Source organism: Labrus mixtus, chromosome 13 (genome assembly GCF_963584025.1).
Source record: "Labrus mixtus chromosome 13, fLabMix1.1, whole genome shotgun sequence".
NCBI lineage: Eukaryota > Metazoa > Chordata > Actinopteri > Labriformes > Labridae > Labrus > Labrus mixtus.
The window spans coordinates 23821399-23842831 of NC_083624.1; the positions used below are offsets into that span (position 1 = coordinate 23821399).

The following is a 21433-nucleotide window of genomic DNA, read 5'->3' on the forward strand; positions in this document are numbered from 1 at the left end:
AAAGGACCACTACTCAAATTTCAGACATGGTCTCAACTCTTTTTGTAGTTGTATGTGTTCTTCTTGTAGTCCATTTTGGTTTGAAAAACAAAACATCTGTATAATGTTTTGTCTCTTTACCGCATAGTTTATTCATTCATAGATATTTTTTTATCTTGACAATAACGGACTTATGTGGCGACCTTACACAAACATGCCTCAGCCTTATGGTTTTAGTCACATTAGACTATACTTTTGGCCACTTTATTGCACCTCTAACTATACAAGGATTTATCAAAAGAATACCTCAGCCCTTTGATTGGTTCACCAAATGTCATGAGCACTTTTCTGTAGTACAATCATTTTTTTTTTCTAATTTGCAAAGGTCCTGCTCTCTACGCCTACAACAATGCAGCATTCAGTGCTGAAGACTGGGAAGGGATTCAGAAGGTAGGACGGAGTGTGAAACGCAATGACCCCAACAAAGTCGGGAGGTTTGGAATCGGTTTCAACTCTGTTTACCACATTACAGGTAAAATTACCCACATACATATACTGTACCTTATAGTTCTAGTTAGACTTTTGGTGTTGAAAAATCATGTTTAGTAACATGTTTTACCTGTTTTTATTTCACAGATGTGCCAAGTATATTCAGTTCAGAGCACCTTGCCTTTATGGACCCTCAAGAAAAAATATTTGGAAGTGGTGGTTTCTGGTTGTCTTTAGAAGATGAAGAAGACCAAGGAGTCCTGATGAATATGTCTGATCAGTTTCAACCATTTCAAGATATAGTTTCACTAGTAAGTGGACAAAAGTGGTCAAAAGTCATCACTGAGGATCAACACTTTGACGGAACCATTTTCAGATTCCCCTTGCGCAACAGAGCATCAAAGATTTCAGACAATCTATATGACTCCAACAAGGTGGTCGAGCTTTTCGATAGCTTCATTGCAGATGCAGAATTAAGCCTCCTGTTCCTGAAGAATGTGACCTCTGTTTCCTTGATACATATCGACGTACACGGAACTGTTAACACCAGACTTGAAGTGAAATCCTCATCAGATGTCCCATCAGATGTCATGTTGGAGTCCGAAGACACGTCAGTGATTAAAAGTTCAACAGCATTCAAACTGATAACCCTCAACTCAGAAGAACACAAAGAATCGAAGTGGCTTGTGACAGCATGCACACTGAAAGAAGGCAATGTAGAAAATCTTGATTCACTAGCAAAGAAGTTGAGCTTTTTTCCTCAAGTTGACTTGGCGTTCTTTTGTGGTGAGAAGAGAGACAACAGTGAGAGTCGACTGAGCTGCTTCCTCCCTCTTCCAAACAATGAATCAAACAAGACAGGACTCCCAGTTTATGTCAACGCATGCTTTGGCCTCACAGACAACAGAAGGCACATTAAATGGCAAGAGGAAGACCAGAAACATGACGAGCATGCTGTATGGAATGAACTGCTGATGAAGGAGGTGCTTCCAAAGGCGTACGTCCAGATCATTCAGGATGCCATCAAACTCGCACAAGAATCTACTCTGCCGGTCTCCTCTGTGTACGATCTGTGGCCAGATGTCGACCAGATAAGGCACAGACAAAAATGGTATGGAGTTTCCCTGGATGTTCTTCATCACTTATTCAGACAGAATGTGGCCGTCCTTTCACTTGCCAAAGATGAAAAAAAGTTCATCACCGTGTCAGAAGCTGTGTTTCCCTGTAACGGTCCAACAAGCTCAGACATACTGGCCGCAATCAAGAGAACCTTGGTTTCCTGTGGAGAAAAGCTTGTCACTTTACCAGGTAGTGTTGCAGGAGCTATAAAAGAGGCGTACCCACACTTCAGCACCCTGAAATATGTGACCCCAGCTCTCCTAAGGGACATTCTCCGCAGAAATGGTGTCCTAAAGAGTGTCTCTAAAGAAGATAAACTGAGCCTTTTGGAGTTCATTTTGAGTGATAAAGAATACAGAGAGCTCGAGGGTCTTCCGATGCTTCCACTCAGCGATGGCTCTTTCAGGTCTTTCACAGACAGAGATGAGGACACTGCTTTGATTGACAGTGACAGATTTCCAAGGTAGGGTTTCACATTTGGCTGTACTTTTACATCTAATGTTGAAATGTGTTATTTGTCCAAAATAACATGTTCATTTTGATTAATAACATGGAAAAGTCACACATGTCACAAAAAATGTGTGCAGTTTCTGACATCGTATGTCACTGAATGGGCAACTGTCAACAAAGCAGCTTTTTAATCATGATAAAAAATTGTGTGTTTCTTGGAGTGGGTGGGTCGATCCGATTAAAGTACTTTGAGAATTAACACTTCAGAAGGTGAAGAATAGAATTTTAAATGACAAATAACCTTATAGTAATAGGGTAATGCAGATTAAGTCCACCTGTAATGAAATGCTTCTCACATTATTGATCTATGTGGTAATCACAATGAATAAATCACAAAAGGAGATCTCTTTTTAATTGCCTGACAGCAATAATTATTTGATTTGGTTACTGCTGTTTACCTTTTGATTATCACTGTAGTATTATTATTATTATACTTGATCCAATCAGTGATTACTACTGATGAATAATAGCGTGCGCATACATTCATAGTAAGCTGTAGGATCATTTTAAGAACCCAGGCAGATAAAGCATTACTTCTTATCATTTTGTTAATCTTTTGCATGTTTAAATGGTGTTTTCTGAAGCAAAATCTTATCCTGCTTTCCTGCTGACAGTCTCTTTTGATTTTGTTCATGTAGGTATTTATATCAGCATTGCATTCACTTGTGGATAAAAAAAATCTCCTCCTGTGTTTCTGAATTAATGAGTTAACTTTTTCTTTAATTTGTAAAAATAGAGCAGATTTTTATTTTCACAAGTGAATGCAATACATTTTTGTAAGTTTCATGGTGGATTCATGTTGGGTACTTTAAAATAATATAATAAGAGTACAGTCTAGCCCTGCTCTGTATGTGGAGTGCCTTTAGATAACGTTTGTTATGAATTGGTGCTTTAAAGAGAAAGATCGATTGAATAAAGACTGATCTTGAAAATGTCAAAATTTTTGTACATGTACTTCAAAACTTATTTTTTTGTGCAGAGTCCTGCTTCCATGCTGCAAGAACCTCTTCATCCCAGACGATCTCAGTCCAGTTTGCAGTACCCACTTGAAAGAAATGGCCAAAAAAAGTAGGAATGCAATGTTACAGAATACAGGACTTTTAGATCTGCATATATGTAATGCATGTTCTCATGCTAAATATCCAATATTTGATTACATTTTTTTCACAAATCTCTTTTTCAGATCTTTTCAAGGTCTTCAACATCGATGCGGACAAGGTGGCTCAGTATATGAAGAGCTATTTGCCACACGACTGGAAGCAGACAAGAACAGGGCTTGTTACCTGGGACACAAGCAGCAGCCAACATCCACCTTTAAACTGGCTCCAAGAATTCTGGACATTTCTCAACACTCACTTCAAAGAGTTAAGTAAATTCACTGGAATGCCTTTAATACCGGTTAGTCCACTGCGTTATGGTCAATCTGTATCACTAGCAAGACTACAGCAAAATACATCCCTCATTTTTCAGAGCAGCAAACAGATAAACTTGCCAGAACAAATAGCTCTGTTGGTGGACAAAGTCGGTGGCACAGTGGTGAGAGGAAATGAGTGGCTCAAGCATGAAGATCTGGACTCATATGTACTGTGCCCATCTCCAAAGAGTGTCATGAAAGTCTTTATAAATTTAGATACTCAAGAACTCATCAGAGAACTCAGGACAGCCTCTCATGAAGCACGAGAAGAGCTTAAAGAGTATCTGTCTCATCTGGATTCTCTCTCAGTAAATGAGAAAGATTTACTGTCTCAGTTGCCTCTGTTTCAAACTATGAAAGGATCCTGTGTTGCAGCTCAATCAAAACAGGCTGTGCTGCTTATTTCTGGTCTAACAGTACCAACCAAGTTCCCAATGCCTGATTCAGTTGTAAAGTGTGCAACTGAAGCTGATCGCAGACTGTTACAGCTGCTCAAAATTAATCTCTTAGACACAGCTGGAGCAGGAAATATCCTCCTTGACAGTATTGAGAGGGGAACTTGCAGCAAAGAAGACACTCAGAACATTATGGCTTGGATCTTACAGCATGGTAAAATCCTGTTCTCTCATAATCAGACCTTGAAAAGAAAATGCAAGGACTTGAGTTTCATTGAAGTGAATGGAGGCCTAAGAAAGACGTCAAGCTTTTTTGATCCAACGATGCAAACTTTTAAGGGCATTTTCGAGTCCGATTTTTTCCCACCACCTTTCTACACAAAAACATCCCAGATGCTTGAAAGCCTAACAGATCTTGGATTGCTAAATAAAGAAGCAGATGTGGCACCAGTTCACTTGCTACATGCTGCCAAACTCATTGAAAACCAGAAGGTTGCCTCCCAAATGGAGGCTCTCAAAAGAGCCCAGGTCCTCTTAAAGATGTTGGACACCAATGATCTTCTGTCAAAGTTTTCTCATGAGCAGCTGGAGTGCCTCAAAAAGCTAAAATGGGTACCAGGTACAAAACCTGGTAATGACAAAAAGAACAGTCATGAAAAATCCCCCAAAAGTTGTTTCTTTTGTCCAGATGAAATGAGACATTCTATGTATGATGACATTGTGGGGCATGTCATGCCTCTGGTGGGAGAGTTCAGTGACAGAGTTAGCAGACAATTTGGACTCAAATGCCCACCCCCACCTCAAAAAGTAATAGAGAATTTGACAGTATTGATATCAAAAGCAAAGAAAATGACTGATCCTGACACAGATGTGGATTTCAAAAAGCAGTTGCATAGCATTTACAAACACATGCAAGACCACATCTCTGAATTTACAAAAATAATGACAAAGGACACATGCTGGCTTTGGAGCCACAATCAGTTTGTATCACCACAGGATCTGGTTCTTGAATACCCACGTAATTTAGATCTGAGCTCTCACATTGGGAAGGTGCCAAATGAATTCCTGCCCTACAAAGGGTTGCTCCAAAAGTTTGGACTTCGGACTAGGCTTTCAGATGAAGAAATTGTTGGCATTCTTTCTTCTATCCAGCATTCTATTGAAGGGAGGCAAGACACATGTGCAAGTTCCTCTGAGATAAAAGTGTCAATAGAAATCCTAAACTGGCTGTGGAGAGAGAAGAAGATAGTTGTAGATGATATCCCAGTGCCAGTCCTGACAGAGGGTGAACAATATACCCTTAAACCCCTATCAACAGCTGTCTTCTGTGATGTCAGTAAAAGTGGGTTGAAAGAACTTGATCACAGCCAGGAAGAAATTAACGTCATTCATGAGGAAATCCCAAAAGCTACTGCAGAATGGCTGAATATGCACTTTCTCAGTTCCTACATCCTTGCTCCAGAGTTAGTGGAAATAGAACAGTGTGGACAATCTGAACCGATAACAACAAGGATTAAAAACATTCTCAAAGAGTATGACGAAGAAAGTGACATCTTCAAGGAGCTCATTCAAAATGCAGAGGATGCCGGGGCAAAAGCCTGCAAGTTCTTGGTGGATTTCAGAGTCCACAAAGATGCCCCTGAAAGTCTCATTGACCCTGACATGAGCCTTTGTCAGGGACCTTGTCTATGGGCATTTAATAATGAGCAGTTCTCAGCAGAAGACTGGGAAAATATTGTCAGGGTTGGCTCTGCCTCAAAAGAAAACAAGGCAGAGAAAATAGGAAAGTTTGGACTTGGATTCAACACTGTGTATCATTTGACAGATATTCCCTCCATCCTCAGTGGCAACCACCTTCTCATCCTGGATCCAAATGTAACTCACCTCAAGAAATGCATCAAACAGAAATCAAATCCTGGAATAAAGCTGGATCTCTCCAAGCAACGACTATTTGATTGGTTTCCTGGCCAGTTTGGGCCATATGAAGGCATTTTTGACTGTAACTTCACCAGACAGAGGCTTCCTGAACCCTATCCAGGCACTCTGATCAAACTACCTTTCCGAACTGAAGAAGAAGCCCTCAAGTCAGAAATAAGCTCAAATGTGTACCACAAAGACCGTATTGTCACTTTTCAACAGGACTTTATCAGGAATTCACAAACTCATCTTCTTTTTCTGAAGAAAATCAATACATTGTCTCTTCAAAGTATTGCTAATAATGTATCTACTCCGCTAAGAGATGATGAAAAAAAATCCCTCCTTACTCTCTCCAAAACCACTTTCAGTACAATGATGATTCCTGATGAGAACAGTGAGTCAAAGCAGCTTCAAGCTGAACAATCATTAAAGAAACTTGATGGAAAATGCAAAGAGATAATTGACTGCTGCAAAGTCAACATTGTCCAAATGACAAGTGAGCAATCTGGTGTGACTGAAGTCCAGTCCTGGCTCCTGTATAACTGTTTTGGAACAGATCAGTCTTTGCAAATGGCACTGCAGGAAAACAAACAATCAAAGTTCTCTTTACCCATCGGGGGAATCGCAGTGCCTGTGCAAAATGATCCAGGAACTGGTAAATTTGCCCCTCGACAAACAGATCTTGTTGGACAGGCATTTTGTTTCCTTCCTCTGTCCATTCAGACAGGTCTTCCAGTCAATGTAAATGGAACATTTGCTGTGACAAGCAACCGAAAAGGTCTGTGGGAGAGTGGAGTAAAACATGAATGGAACAAAGCCCTTCTTCAAGATCCTACAGTGACAGCATATGTTACTTCACTCCTGGCACTAAAGAAAATGTCTGAAGACCAACAACTGGAAAGTTACCAGTATCACACCTTTTGGCCTGACAGAGAGAAAGTGAGTGAAACATTTAAGCCTTTGGTGGATGCATTTTACAACGCCATTGCTCAGCCCTCTACAGGTCCAAAGCTCTTTAGCGATGGAGAACATTGGTGCTCAATGAACAGTGCTATATTTCTACACGAGAGCATTGAAAAGGATAAAGACATCAGTCAACTTGCAGTGCAGGTGTGCAAGACAATTGCAAAAGAACCCAACCATGTTGTCCCTCTTCCACTGTGGTTAAGAAATGGCTTCAAACAGGCTGGCCTGGAAAAGATTCTACAGGACAGAACATGGTCCTGGGAGAAGTTTTACGAAGAAGCAGTGTTCAAGAACCTTGGTACCATGGATCAAGAGAGTAGAGATACTCTTGTACTGCATGCCATTGATCTAAACATCAAAGAAATTGACAATTTACTGGTCCGCTATCCATGCATTCCTACAAAAAGCAGCCAGCTCCAGTATATCACTAAACTTGTGAATCCATCAGGGAAAGTGGCTTCTCTCTTTGAACCAGAAGAGGGACGCTTGCTTGGTGGTACCAATAAAGACTTTCGTGCTCCAAAAAGGATTCAACGCTTGATGGAACTTGGAATGGCAAATGATAATCTCCCTTTAGAAGACATCACAGAGAAAGCAGCTGCAATCACTAAAATCTGGGGCACTGATAAAGAAAAAGCATATGGGCATTTGAAGTGTCTTCTTGACCTTATGAAGAGTCACTTGTATGACGAAGACTCTCCTCACTGGGAAACACTGAGAATTACTGAATTTCTCCCAGCATTTTCCCCTATTGGTACAAAAAAGGAAAATGTCACACTTAGAAGACCTACTGATATTTTTAGTGACAACTGCTCCCTACTTGTTAACATGAAAAAACCAGTGCTGGATCATACGAATCTGAAAATACACAGCAATGATCCAGTCCTGAGAATGTTGGGAGTTCATGACAGTCCAAGCCTTGAGGAAGTGTTTCAGCAGCTGCAAGAAGCATGTAAGCGAAATAAATCTACTGACGGATCCATGCTTCAGCAAATAGCATATCAATGCTACAAGTTTCTTGATCAGTGGCTCTGTAATTCTGGGGATTCCAGCTTCATTTCAGAAAGGGCAAATTCATTTCAGTTCATTCTGGTTGGCAGTACATTTGTAAATGTGAACCGTGTAGCAGAAAATGGGCAATTTGAAGCAAAACCCTACCTCTACATACTTCCACCCACCTTCAGCTTGTTCAAGAGGCTCTGGGAAAGTGTAGGTGTTGAAAAACATTTTACACTCAGTCAGTTTGAAACTGTGCTTCAAGAATTGCACACTCAACATGGCAACAAGCCCCTGCCAAAGAATGATCTATCACTTTGCCTCACAATTTTCAAAGGGATCTATGAGGCCGAAGAGAAACCAACGGGAGACTTTCTGATACCCAATGACCATGGTGTATTACAACCTGCAAGTAAGATGTTTTACAATGACAGCCCATGGTTGCCAGAAGTGGCTTCAGGTGTCACATTGTGTCACAAAAATATTTCACGTGCAATGGCTCGCCATTTCGGAATTAGAACAACAAGGCATCATACCCTGAAAAACTGCACAGTTGAGAACACTTCACCATTTGCATTTCACTTTGAACAGCAGGAACAACTAACTGTTCGTATTAAGAACATCATTTCAGCCTATCCAGCAAAGAAGGATATCCTTAAGGAGCTTATCCAAAATGCTGACGATGCAGAGGCAACAGAAATTAATTTTGTGTGGGATAAACGACAGCATGGCAAAGAAAAAACATTTGGAAAGAAATGGAACTATCTGCAGGGCCCAGCACTTTGTGTGTTCAACAACAAAGTGTTTTCTGATGCTGACCTGAAAGGCATTCAACAGCTGGGGGAAGGAGGAAAGCACAACTCTGCAGGAAAGACAGGAAAATACGGAGTTGGATTCAACTCTGTGTACCATCTCACCGACTGCCCCGCAATCCTCACTGGAGATGAACTACTCTGCATTTCTGATCCTAATCAAAAATACATTGAGAGTTATTCAGACGAAGCACTAGTTGGCACTGGCTATAAACTAGTTGGCAATTTCAAGAACATGTACATGGATGTCTACAATTCATTTTTGCCAGAAAATTTTTCTCTGAAGGATGGTACCATGTTCAGATTACCCCTAAGGATGGGTACAATGGCAAACAGCTCCAAAATATCAAATCAAGGAGTCACTGACCAAGATATGAGAGAACTATGCTCTGCCCTCGCTGAAGATCCTGAAGGACTCATTCTGTTTCTGAAAAACATCCGCAAAATACAAGTCCATGAAATCAATGAACGCTCAGGGAAACTGGAAACCACTTTTGCAGTTGAAAAAAGTGTTCCACAGAGTAGCAGAGAGAAGAAAGATGCTTTTGTACAACTCAGACAAAATGCACTGCAATCAGACAAACCAACAATGCCAGACAAAGCCATCTATGGAACTGTGATTTCAACCTCAGATAAAAGAGAAAGTAGGTGGCTCATTGCCGAGCAGTTTGGCTCATTCAAAAACAGCGGAGGAAAAGCAGTAACTTCAACAGAGATACTTCCCCAGGCAGCAGTAGCAGCTCGCGTGAGCTCTAAGCTTGGTAACACTTCATGCATTGCACCATCCAGCTATATGGATTTTATTGGAGAAGCATTTTGTTCACTTCCTTTGCCAGGGAAAACTGGACTGCCAGTGCATGTCAATGCAAACTTTGAGGTAGATTCAGCCAGGAGAAGCCTTTGGAAAGAAGATGGGCAAAGTCAAAAGTCTAACTGGAATGAATGTTTGAAACATAATGTCATTGCACCACTGTATGCAGATCTCCTTCATTACATCAGCTGTAATATTCCGGATAAGAAAGTCTCTACTGCAAGTATTGAGTCACGCTTCAGTAGCTTGTACTTGTGCTTTTGGCCATCTGTGTCCCAGGATGTTGGTCAAGAGTGGCATGAAATGATACATGAAGTATACAAATCAGTCAAAGAAAGAGGCCTCAAGGTGATTCCGGTTTTGAGGAGTTCAACACGTACTATTGCTGACAGAGAAATACGAGAGTACTCGTTTGAGTGGCGTGACATCAGAGAAACTGAACCAACAAAGCAACTGTACATGACACACTCGACATACGATGAGATTCATCTCATTTTGGAAGGACTCGGAATGGAATTGGTTCCATTTTCCATGGAAATGATAAAAGTGTGGAATGGTTTTAGATCGGCTGGCATTGAAGTAAAAGATGTGAATCCATCAACTGTGCAGACTTTCCTGAGAGAAAAACCTATCAATGACCCAGCCCAGACTGACCAGAACTTACCCCTGCATATAACTGAAACTCTGATCAGAAATGAAAAAAGATGTTCAAAGCTCCTGAGTTTCTGCCTAAAAGTGTCCCCCTCAAAAACTATAACCAAGGTTGATTCTGGTTTACTAGATGGGCTTCCGCTGCTTCTCACAAGAGATAAAGTTTTAAGACTGTTTAACTCGGAGTCTCCAAAACTGATATCAAGATATGAGAGACTCTTCTCTGGCAATGAAGATAAATTTGCAGATTATGAGACCAACAAAGAACATATTTGTGTTCTAAAAACCTTGAACTTTGTTAAAAGTTTGACACTTCCAGAGGCAGCAGAATACCTGAAACCTCTTACTGAACAACTTCTGAATGAATGTGATGTTGACCCAGACAGTGGCCTTCATGTCCCAAACGAAACAATGTGGAATTGGTTGAATCCCCTTTGGAAGTTCTTAACAAGCCAAATCACAACTGTCACATCTAGTGATGATGAAAAGTCAAAGTCAAGTGTGAAGATGAGTGATGTGAAGCAGCACTTCAATGACTGCTGCATTCTACCAGTTGTGTGTCCAAGGTTGAAAAACAAGTACCTCCTGCAAACAATGAAAGACATGCCAAGTGTGATTCGGTTTGCCCTAGACACAGACATATCGAGCATCCTCTTCAAGCTGGGTTTCATGAAGCTTAACAACCTATTCTTCTCTGATGCACTTCAAACACAGGAGCGTTCCCTTCTACACGCTGAACTTATGGATGTCAATGATAAAAGCTCTGTGTTGGACCAGGTCTACAAAGTGAGTCACTCAGAGTTTTCCAAGCTTTCCGATGACAACTTTAAAGAGCTTCAGCATTTCCTGCAGTCTGGACTATCTAAGTCTGAAGACAAACAACAGTATCAGAGAAAGCTGAAATCTTTGCCAGTATTTGAAACCATACATGGTACCCGAGTGAGGATCGATGGACCAAAAGAGGTATTTATCCTCAACAGCAAATGTTCAAAGTCTTTTCCAGATTTGTTTTCCCTGCAGGACAGCAACAGCATTTTTCTGCAAAACAATCCAGAAAACTCAATGCTGTCACAATCTCTGGACATTAAAATCCTTGATGACTTGGAGTATTTCATGAAGTTCATTCTGCCTGTTGTACGCACACTCACAGAGGGGCAGCTGATTCACTGCCTCAAACTGTTGCTGTCACCCGAGCTCAATTTCAGTTTTTTTAAGGAGAGGGACAAAGTCATCTCCTCATTTAAGACAGTGAAATTGATTTGCAATTCTCAAGGCATATTGGAGACAGCATCATATTACTTTGATGATGGTGTTGAGCTATACCAGAAAATGTTGCCCCAAGACAGATTTGTGCCTGAGAAAATTTGGACTGAGTTGTGTCATCAAGAGACATCAAGAGACAGACCAAAGAAGTTACTCCAAGAACTTGGAATGAAGTATGTTGTGTCAAAAGATGACATTATAAATTTTGCTCACCAGATAGAGTCAGAGGCAAAAGGAAATGTTCCACTCAAAGAGTTAAAACAGAAATCATCATTACTTATCAGAGCAGCCTTCTCCATAGTGAGTAAAGACAAAACCAAAGAGGAAAATTTGCTGGAGATCATAGCTGACATCAAGTTCATTTTTCCCGTGGAAATTCGAAAGGAACTATGCAACTATCACCAACCATTTGCTGCAGAGAGAACTACTGTGGCAATCAGAGGATCAATGATGGAAGGAGATCCCAAGCATCAAGAACTGCTTTGGTCTTCAATGCCAATCATACATCTACCGTTTAGGGACAAAAACCTCCTGAAAAAGATGGAAAATGCTGGAGCTCATGAACAACCACCATCCCAATGTGTAACCAAAAACATGAGCAACATCTGCCAGTCACCCTGTGAAACTGACAGCTTGCTCAAAACTCGTGCTAATGTGTTTCGAAGTTCATACGCTTATCTACAAGGGGAGGAGTTTGAAGGTAAAGCACTGGCTGGTCTGCCTGTTGTGTTGGTTGAAAGAGACACAGAGCTTGTGAGGGCTGATAATACCGCTTTTTCATTCGACAATTCCTTAGAGTTCAGGCCATATTTGCACAAAATTTCTCCACAGGATGTGAAGTACGAAGAATTCTTCAAGAGAATTGGTGTAAATGACAAACCTACTGCATTGCAGTATTGTAATGTACTGGCAGCTGTTCATACAGATTCCCATGACAAACCACAACTAAACCCAAACCAACAGAAAACTATGAAACGTGCAGTTCAGCTGCTTTTTCAGTTAATAGAATCTCAAGAAAATCCATCCTTCATTGATGATGTGAAGACTCTGTATCTTTCTGCTGCTGATGGCAAATTGTATCCATCGTGCAACATCTACTACAATGACACAGTGTTCCAGACTAAAAGGTTAGAAGAAGCACTAAAGGACAAGTTCCTATTGCTTGAGAAACTCAGTGAATGCTATTTGGGAAAAGATGTCTATAAGCATCATCGGTTGCTCCAATTGCTGCCTCAGAAGTTACAGCCAAAAATGCTGTCTCAGTACACAGAAGAGAAAATAGTAGAATCAAACATGCAGCTTTGTGAGATTGTGACTGAGTGTGAATTTAGTGGATGGTTTGAAAAACATCTTTCCTCTGTCGGGTTTACACATGGACTGATTTGTCTTATCAGAGAGCAGTCAAATGGAGAAATAACAGATGAAGAAGCTGCTGACATGTGCCGGAAGACTTTTGGCAGAATTCAGATTGTCTGCTGCAAAAGCCTGAAAACAGAGCTTTGGGTGGATAAACAGCCCCTACACAAAACTGCCAGGGAAAGAGATGTGTTTGTCAAACAAGAGCAACAAGGTTGTATCTTTTACTTAAAACACCATGACAATATGCATCCCAAGAAGTTAAATACCATCGGCATGACATTGTCACGGGGGATTCATTCGATCTTAGGCAACAGGATTGCATCAGAACATATCCCGGTCCTTGGACAGTTTCTCATGTGTGACACTCTGCAAGATGTTCAGGAAATTCTTGCCGATAATGGGATTCATGACTGTGCCGGAACTAAAAGTTTCCCCCTTGACCCACCACTTCCTGGAACAGTTATTCCAGAGGAATGGCATGATTCCTTGGACCAGAACATCCTCAATAACTTCGAAGAGGGAGAATATGTTGGCTACAGCACTGACACTGAGTATATTTATGCTATCATTGTTGAAGAACTGTCTGGTCACTCTGGACAATATTCACGACGATACAGAATAGATATTGGAGAAGATGAGCCAACTGAAGTCAGCTGTCTTGACCTGTTTCAGTTTAAATGTCAAAAAAAGCCAGCTCCCAAAGGCACGACAAATTCTTGCATGGAGTTGGAGCTACTAGCAGGAGCCGTGCCTCATTCTTCTCATCCATCGACCTCAAGTTCCTCAAGTTCCTCATCTTCCAGATCCTTACCAAACTCCATTGATGAAGCTAAAAGTGAAATTGACAGATGCTTAGGAGAGATCTGGACTCTGCCTGAGGAGGAGAGGCATAAAGCCATCAAACGTCTGTACCTGAGATGGCATCCTGACAAAAACCCAGACTGCCAATTACTCGCCACTGAGGCGTTCAAATATTTGCAGAATAAAATTGATGAGCTCAGCAAAGGCAAAGGAAGTGGGAAAGGTGCAGGCTCAGGCTCGGGCTCATCTTGTCCAAGGGGAAACGCTAATTTCAGCCACTCAGATTTCAGCGACTTCTTTCGTCAGTGGAATCAGGAAGCCAGACGTCACAGACATAGTCGAGAGAGTTATTCTAGACGGCACCATTCCTACAACTTCTGGAGCCATAATGAAAATGTCCCGAGGCCAGACAGAGATGAGGCCAAGCGTTGGTGCAGACAGGCTCGCTGTGATCTCAATGCAGCTCACAAAGACACTGGTGGTGGGAGCAAAGAGTGGTGCTTGTTTAAAGTCCATCAAGCAGTGGAAAAGTCTCTTATAGCTGCAGGGTATAAAAGGGATGGTCAACATCTTACAAGCAGCTCCATTTCAGCCATGGCTGCAAAAGTTTCCCTCTACAACCTTCAACTGAGAGTTTTGCCTAAAATTGTTGATGCTCTGAGGATGCTAGGAGTCGACGCCAAAAAGACTCAGTATCCAAACTGCCACCAATTTCCCCATATTCCAAATGAGCAGTTCGAATCAAAGGATGAAACCCTAGCAATCAGCAAGGCATCTGAACTTCTAGATATAGTGGAGGCATATGTGAACTAAGGATTCAAGACAAACTGGCATTTCCTGTTAGTCAGTTTAATATCAAAGTTTGATCTTAGAATATAAGACAAAAAAGAAAAGGATCAGACAGACTGAAGTGAAAATGTTTTTTCTTTCTATTTTCTAAAAGGCTATCCAATGTATCACGAGAAATATGTTTAAATGTAGATGTCAAGGTACCACTCACTGATGACCAATATTATCACTTAATGTCTCTATGATTTGCTAAATGTCACTTTTCTTTAAGGTATCATTCATAACAAGCTGCTTGCTGAGGGTAAGAGCGTGCCTCTATGGCTTTCTTGAAATGTTAACTGTACATTGATAACACTTGTGATCGATGTTATTTCTCTGTTTTACTGTTTGGAATAGCGAGGATTTTATTTTTTATTATTCATTTAAAACGGCCCAACAAGAAACAATTGAAGACATTTCTGACTTTGTTTTGGCAATATTGTAAACATAGATACTCACTGATGACCAATACGATGAACATTGTGTTATGACAACAGAGGCATTCAATTAGTTTCTCTTCTCATTTCTGTGTGACTGTTAAGACTATTCCGATATTTTCTTTTTTTTAAATGTTAAGATAACTTCTCTTTGTGGATCAACATAATTACTATGACTTTCTTTTCTAAAAATTACAATTTGAATTTATTTTGCATTGTTGTGAACATTTATAGCCTAGATGGATCACTGTACAACTTGATGGTTTATTATCCAGAACTACTCAGTTAGATTCAGTATAAACACTGTACTACTTTTTTTATGCTGTTATTAAAATATTGTTTTTTTTCCACCTTGAAATTGTTAAATAAAAATGATTAAAAACAAATTGAATTAACAGCCATTTTTGTTTGATATTTTCAAATACCCTTGTGTTTGTGGCCAGGGTTAGGACAGTTGCTCTGTGGCCTTAAGAGTAGAGGAAACAAGAAAAGAAGATTCCTATGATGAGGAGGGCGTTGGTTATGGTTGTGTACTTTGTGATATAGTTTACTTTTAAAAGACAAATATGCAATTCCCAACCACCTTTGGTGTTATTTCTAATTCAAAGCTCTTTTAGTCTGTCATATTGGTCATACTGTCGTTTTGCTCATTATGTTGCAAAAACCGTAGACACTGTTAGGTCTAGAGTAATGTTCAGTATTTTTAGCCTTATGGTATCTGTGAAAGTTGCCTCAGCATTGCACTAGAAGAAGCCATAAAAACGGAGTATGAGGTTGGGAAGATTTTTGTTTTATTCACACTTCTTATAGAACCCATTCTAAAACTAGGCAGAAGATTTGAATGGGTCATTTTGTGTAATGAGAACTCATCACACTACTGGTGTGGGCATTAACAGTCACTGATTTAGATCTTATTCTCACTTCATGTGCTGTGTTGGACCAGGTAGGGGATAATGGATTATAACCTTACAAATAGTACCTGCATTTGAATTGTCTGTGTACGTTCTGACAGTCAGTTTTTCAGATGAAAAAGGAAAAACACAAATTTAGTTTTTAAGAAACAAAATATGGAAAACCAGCCATTTGTCTTTTCTCTTTCTCAGTGTAAATAAATGAAGAGACCAAGTTCTTAATGTATTTTTTTGCTAATCTTGATTTATTATTTATTATTTATTTAAACCTTTGTTGGTTTGAGAAAGAAGAAGTGCATCGAAGTTAAAGTTAAATAATCTACATAAAAGCCATAATAAAGAGTGTACTGGATCTATATCAGGGCAATGTTAGATGATAGTCTATGCTATTAATTACATTTTTATCCTGGCCCAGCTTCTACTTGAACAGCTGAAGAGAACTTTAAAAAAACAAAACCACACACCTGGGTTTATGCTGAAATCATCTTTTGATCAACTCTAAATAGACATGACACTTTGATGCCAGTGAAGACAAACATCTCAAGTTAAAAGCACTTTTTTATTCATTAAGAAATCATGTTATGAAAATAATGACAACTAACCGTATATCAGACAAATGTATCTTTCTGTGTGTTAACATAAAAGTTTGCTCTGGAGGATGTGACATCTCCACCGTCCCCAGAGCCAAACTCTCCTTGTGTTTGGAGTGTGCTTCGTCTCATCTCTGCATGTGGTCAGTTCCCGTCGTACTTTCTATAAAAATGTTTACAAGACTTTCCACGTCTCTTCCCAATGTTCACACATGAGTAGAATTCAAATCATTTCTTGTTTGTGAGGGAGAAGTTCAGATATATACCAGATTCAGTCTTTGCAATCCTTAAAACTCCTCCATCTGTTAATAATTTACACAAAAACCTGTACATACTTACAGCAGGCCGCAGCCTGTTTCTGAAGGGGTGTGCACATACAAAAACAAGCAACTCACAGTGAAGTGAATCTTTTACAAAGTCAATGAGATAAAGGGGAAGGTTAAAGTGTTATGAGCATATTACAATCTTGCCTTATACAACACATGCAGCTAAACAATTTTCAGCTCTCATTCAACCTCATGGCACTCGAAATGAAGATGATGTTCTGCGTTTAGATCATACCAGCTACAAGTTCTTCAAGTCTTTTGCTATGGAACACTAATGAACAAGGGACAGACATAAATAAAAAGTAAGTGTGTGTTTGTAATGGCTGGATGTTAGGATCAAGTATATTCATCTTCAATCAAGACTTTGGGTGCAATAAGAGCAGGATTCACCACCAATCGCCTCCCTCTGCATATTCCTGCCCTATCCAACAGCTGATAAAACTTCACAAAATTAAGTAACACAGGCGCCGAGATAGGAACAGGCATCTGAAAAAACACTTAAGGCTTAATTCATAGAATTTGGTTCGTTGCTTATAGTAAGCAACTCCCCACGTCATGACTTTGAATGATTGGCACTTACTGTCGCTCCTAGCAACATCTTTCACGTCACACATATTGCATTTCGTTCAGGTAAAACAAAAACTAACCTACACATTTAGAAAAGAAACAAATTTAAGTCAAACCACATTATTTCTTTGCATCCTCGTTACTGACACTACAAACTAAAGCACTACTGCTGAAAAATGAGAAACAGATAACCCTAACTGCCCCTCCTCCATCAGCCCTGCTGTGTGCTTCATTGTTAACGTCGTGACATGATCTGAACTGCCTGAACATTAAAAATCAGGGTTACTATAGGAGGCAGCTTTAATCTGTAGAGAAGATGCCAGTTGTGATGGAATTGTACGCGGAAGAGAGTCTGTAAAAAGTGTTCCACTAATGGCACAGGAGGCTCTGTGAACATGAAACAAGGTAGAGCATGTTTGAACCAGGTTTAGTGTACTGGCATCAGTCCGGTTCTATGGCACATGTGTATGGAAAACTCAAACAATATGCTGGATTCTGACAAAGTAAAGTCTGTTAATGGCACAGTGTAGTATTAAAACTTAACCTCCTGCTGTACTGCTATGAGGCTCTGTCATACATACAGAACTCAAAAGAGCCAAAACGCCCTTTAAACGTTTTTTTTTGTAGAGTCGACAAATCACCGGCAGAATCTGACATGAGGTTTTGTTGATCTCTTGGTATTTCTCTCCATTCTGTGGTGAAGTTTTGCATCTTTCAAGATATAAGAGGGCAGCATTTCTTTCTTTCACTAATGCCATGCTTGCGACTACAAGCCTCCGTCTTGCTGCCTCTTGGTTGCGCGATAAGCCACATGTAGGGGGGGGGGGGGAAGACTCCTGCAGCGGGACCCTCACATGTTGTAAGCCACATATATGGGGTCCAGCTGGTCGGCCAGGAATCCGTCTCTGAGGTGCATACGTTGCTTCTCCCCTCGGGAGTTGATGGGGATGACGCCGGGGTCCACCACCACCACTACACCTACGATGAGGTAGTGCTCCTCCAGCACAACGTTGGTCACCAGGGCAACCAGGTCCAGGGCCTCCTGCTCTGATCCCTCCAGCTCCACGACCACCACAAGGAGGTTTGTCCAAGTGAACACCGCACTGAAAGGAGGAGGAAGAGGTGAAGGATGTATGAAGGGAAGGAGACAAACAAAAAAAAAACAGAGACAGGACAAAAGAAGGAGATCACATGTTACACAAAATGGTCAAATAAATGTTTTGATGTCATGATTAATAGATTTAAAGAAGTGATCAATAATCAGTGTAAACTCCTCACCATTCAGCTATGCTCTTGTGTGAACGGATCACAGAGGTTTCGATGTCAATAGGATGATACCTCATCCCCCTCAGCTCCAGAGTCTCATCGAGAGAGCCCACCACATAGAGGGCATCATGGCGCTCTGGGATACACACATTACACACAGTCACACACTTTGTCAGTTTGTATCTGATAAAAGTACAGTTTTGCTGTAGAGAGAGAACACAACCTAATGCCCTGACTATAAATCACAGCAAGCTCTGATGATTCTCACCTCCACTTGCATCAGTCAGTTCAGTGCGCCGCAGGAAGCCCAGGTACCCTGTCCTCGCCCAGACACTCTGGGTGTCACCGAAGCTGAGCTTGGTGTTGAAGTGGTCTGCATGCAGCGCCTCCTCACCATAAACTGTGTAGTAGCCTGTGGCATTGTGAGGACTGCTCACCCAGATCTATAACACACAGGACAAAGGGTATAAGTGAGTGTTTAGTGGTTAATCATACATGACTGTCTTTCTCTTGTTTTAGATAAAATAACAAAAAAAAAAAAAAAACTTATGAATCTCAGGAATGTGCTATGGGCAGAATATTTAGATGGACTGGCATTCATTCAGCAGGTCAGTAATCAGATTTCTTACTTTGCATACTGAAATTTAACAAGTTCAACAGTGTACAAGGACAGGCTGTGTAGTGAGAGCACAGCTTCTCTTTAAATCTGAATGTGAAAACGGCCCAGATGAAGAATTTTGAGTGACCCTTTTGCTGCAGAAAGCTGAATTTAACAACTTAAGTTCATGTAAACACACTGATTTCTGGTAGGGTGGGACAGGTGACGGTGAAAAAAGTCTGCAAAAACTCAGCTGGCATTACCTCTCCCAGATGTGAGTCTCCCAAGGGTCCTTTAGTTTCTGTGTTTGCAATGATCACCTTCACTCCCGGAAGGATCTACAACAGAAGACAGCAACAGCTCAAATAACCGTGCCAGCCTTAGAACAGTGAAAATGTTTGCAGCATAACATCACAGCTTTCTTTTTAAGTGCATGTTGACATGAGGCTGTACCTTCCCAGACTCCATCAGAGGCAAGCTGTGTGGCGACCCTCTCTCTACCAGACGAACCCTGCAGGATGAGCAAATAATAGGACAAATGTACAACCTCATTTCTGCATTTTTATTCCAGTTTTTCCACAGTGTGACTAATCTTTAATTCAAGATTTAAAGATTTGAATCCTGTTGAATCACAAAACCTAAATAATCATAACAAAAAATAAAATCACAACATTTTTTTTGTAAAAATATGACTAGTATTACAGAAAGCAGACTGTGTAACTACATATTTTTTTTATCTTCAAGGTATCTTGAAGATAAGGGTGTGGCGCCCCCTACCTGTCATGTCGTAGAGCTCTCATGTCCACGTAAACAGTGGTGGGGTCCGGTCCAGCTGTGCCCTTAAAAAAAAAACAAGCAGAGGAACATGAGTCCATAATGTGACTGTTAAAACACTGATGTTAAGGCTGTTTGTTGGGGGGAGGTGGAAGCTGCTTATGAGACAAAGCGGGGGTGGGGGGGGGGGGGGGGCAGCCAGAAGCCAACAAGCCAGGCTACAGTAGTTAGGACCAAAGAAACTATGAGTACCTGCAGAGGTAAATTCACCTGCTATAATGCTTATATGAAAAAGTTGTGGACTACAAGAAATAATAAATGAGCTTATATAAAGTATCCCCTAAAAATAGTTAATGAGTGTCAGTTCATTTTATGTAAAGACCATAGATCTGTCATACACCTGAATTATGACCGGAACATTTCTCAAGCTCTGATTCTTGTTGTCAGATATGGTTGTTTTTTTTTGGCTTTTGGATTTGGCATCATAACTGCTGTAAGACTAGTCACAACACTTTATGTTTATCAACACTCCTCTGACAGGCTGTAGCCAGGGTAATAAGAGCAGTGAGTCAGGTTTGTCATCTGCGAGGTCAAAGCCAAACACAAGGCGAGTGGATTGATTTATTAAGCTGAGGTTTCGGCATCAGAGTTTAGTCTTTGGCAAAAGAACAAAGCCAGTGGACTCGTTTAACGTGTCACTAATATAGAAAAATGTTTCATTAATGAACTGGTTCATCAATTACAACCACAGACACATTACTGTGTTTTCTGTTCAGAAAGTCCTTTCATTTTAAAGTGTACAAATCTTCTAAAGGACTGTTTAAAAAGATGGACATGACAATTTCCCAAAAGTGAAGCCAAAATATTTGGCACTCCCTCTACTGGCTGGCTGCAGTATAGGTCATCCTGTAGTGCATGCTCCGCCCCCTCCATGTGAACAGATTGGATATGGATTCAAACTAAAAAAATCAAGGTACACACATCAAATACGTTTTTCTCCAACATGGTTTCTGTCATTTGTGTTAGTTTGTATCATACTGATTTATAAAACAAAGACAAAGAATGCTCGCACACTGCAGGGCTCCAGTATTCCAGATATGTATTTCACCATGTGATGTGTTTGTTTTTTGATTGTCATGTCAGTCATTATTCTGAGAATTTAAGCTTAAATTATGTATTAAATGCTATAAAAAGAGGTACACCACCTTGACTGACAGCTTGGTTGACAAATGCGTCTCCTGCAGCGATGTGTGCACCGGATCAGCAGAATAAAAGGAATGGCGAGAGGAAATGTAAGAAGACAAGAGTCAATGAACTTTCTGTAACTCTGAGTTTTAGCCTAAACCCAACACAAGAACCTGTTCTTCTGCTAACTGTGCCACCTCAGGGATCTATATGGTTTTATCGGTAAGTTAAATGTGTTTTGTCTGTCGGGAGGGGGGGACATCATTAACACGACTCTTCCAGCCAAGTGCGGACACCGTCTGTAAGGCGAGACTTGTCCATCTTTATACACAGTCAATGTAAATGACATACAATTGTGATTTTCAAAAAACATCCTGAATCTCCATGTAAAACTGTAACTTTTCACTTATAAAAAGAGAAAAATATTTAAACAATAATTTGAGTTTAAAGTGTCAGATTTTTAAATGAA

General features: G+C 40.5%; 2 protein-coding genes across 4 annotated transcripts in view; one reads left to right on the forward strand and one right to left on the reverse strand.

The window, feature by feature from the left end:
- Nucleotides 1–26: 26 nt before the first annotated feature.
- On the forward strand, nt 27–15133 carry si:dkeyp-118h9.7 (sacsin). Its single transcript, XM_061052977.1, has 5 exons — nt 27–50; nt 334–511; nt 616–2050; nt 3077–3165; nt 3281–15133. Exons 1-5 carry the CDS (start codon nt 27–29, stop codon nt 14293–14295), a joined length of 12741 nt encoding a protein of 4246 aa, XP_060908960.1. The 3' UTR covers nt 14296–15133.
- A 1065-nt stretch (nt 15134–16198) lies between these two features.
- dip2a (disco-interacting protein 2 homolog A) overlaps nt 16199–21433 on the reverse strand; it is a 79333-nt gene continuing 74098 nt past the window's right edge. For all 3 annotated transcript variants that reach the window (XM_061054272.1, XM_061054271.1, XM_061054273.1), the window contains 6 exons: nt 19783–19844; nt 19459–19516; nt 19269–19343; nt 18676–18850; nt 18420–18543; nt 16199–18244 (listed from right to left, as the gene is read on the reverse strand). In XM_061054272.1, coding sequence (XP_060910255.1) covers nt 17992–18244; nt 18420–18543; nt 18676–18850; nt 19269–19343; nt 19459–19516; nt 19783–19844 — 747 coding nt within the window. In that variant the 3' untranslated portion in view covers nt 16199–17991. The remainder of the gene's footprint in view (nt 18245–18419; nt 18544–18675; nt 18851–19268; nt 19344–19458; nt 19517–19782; nt 19845–21433) is intronic.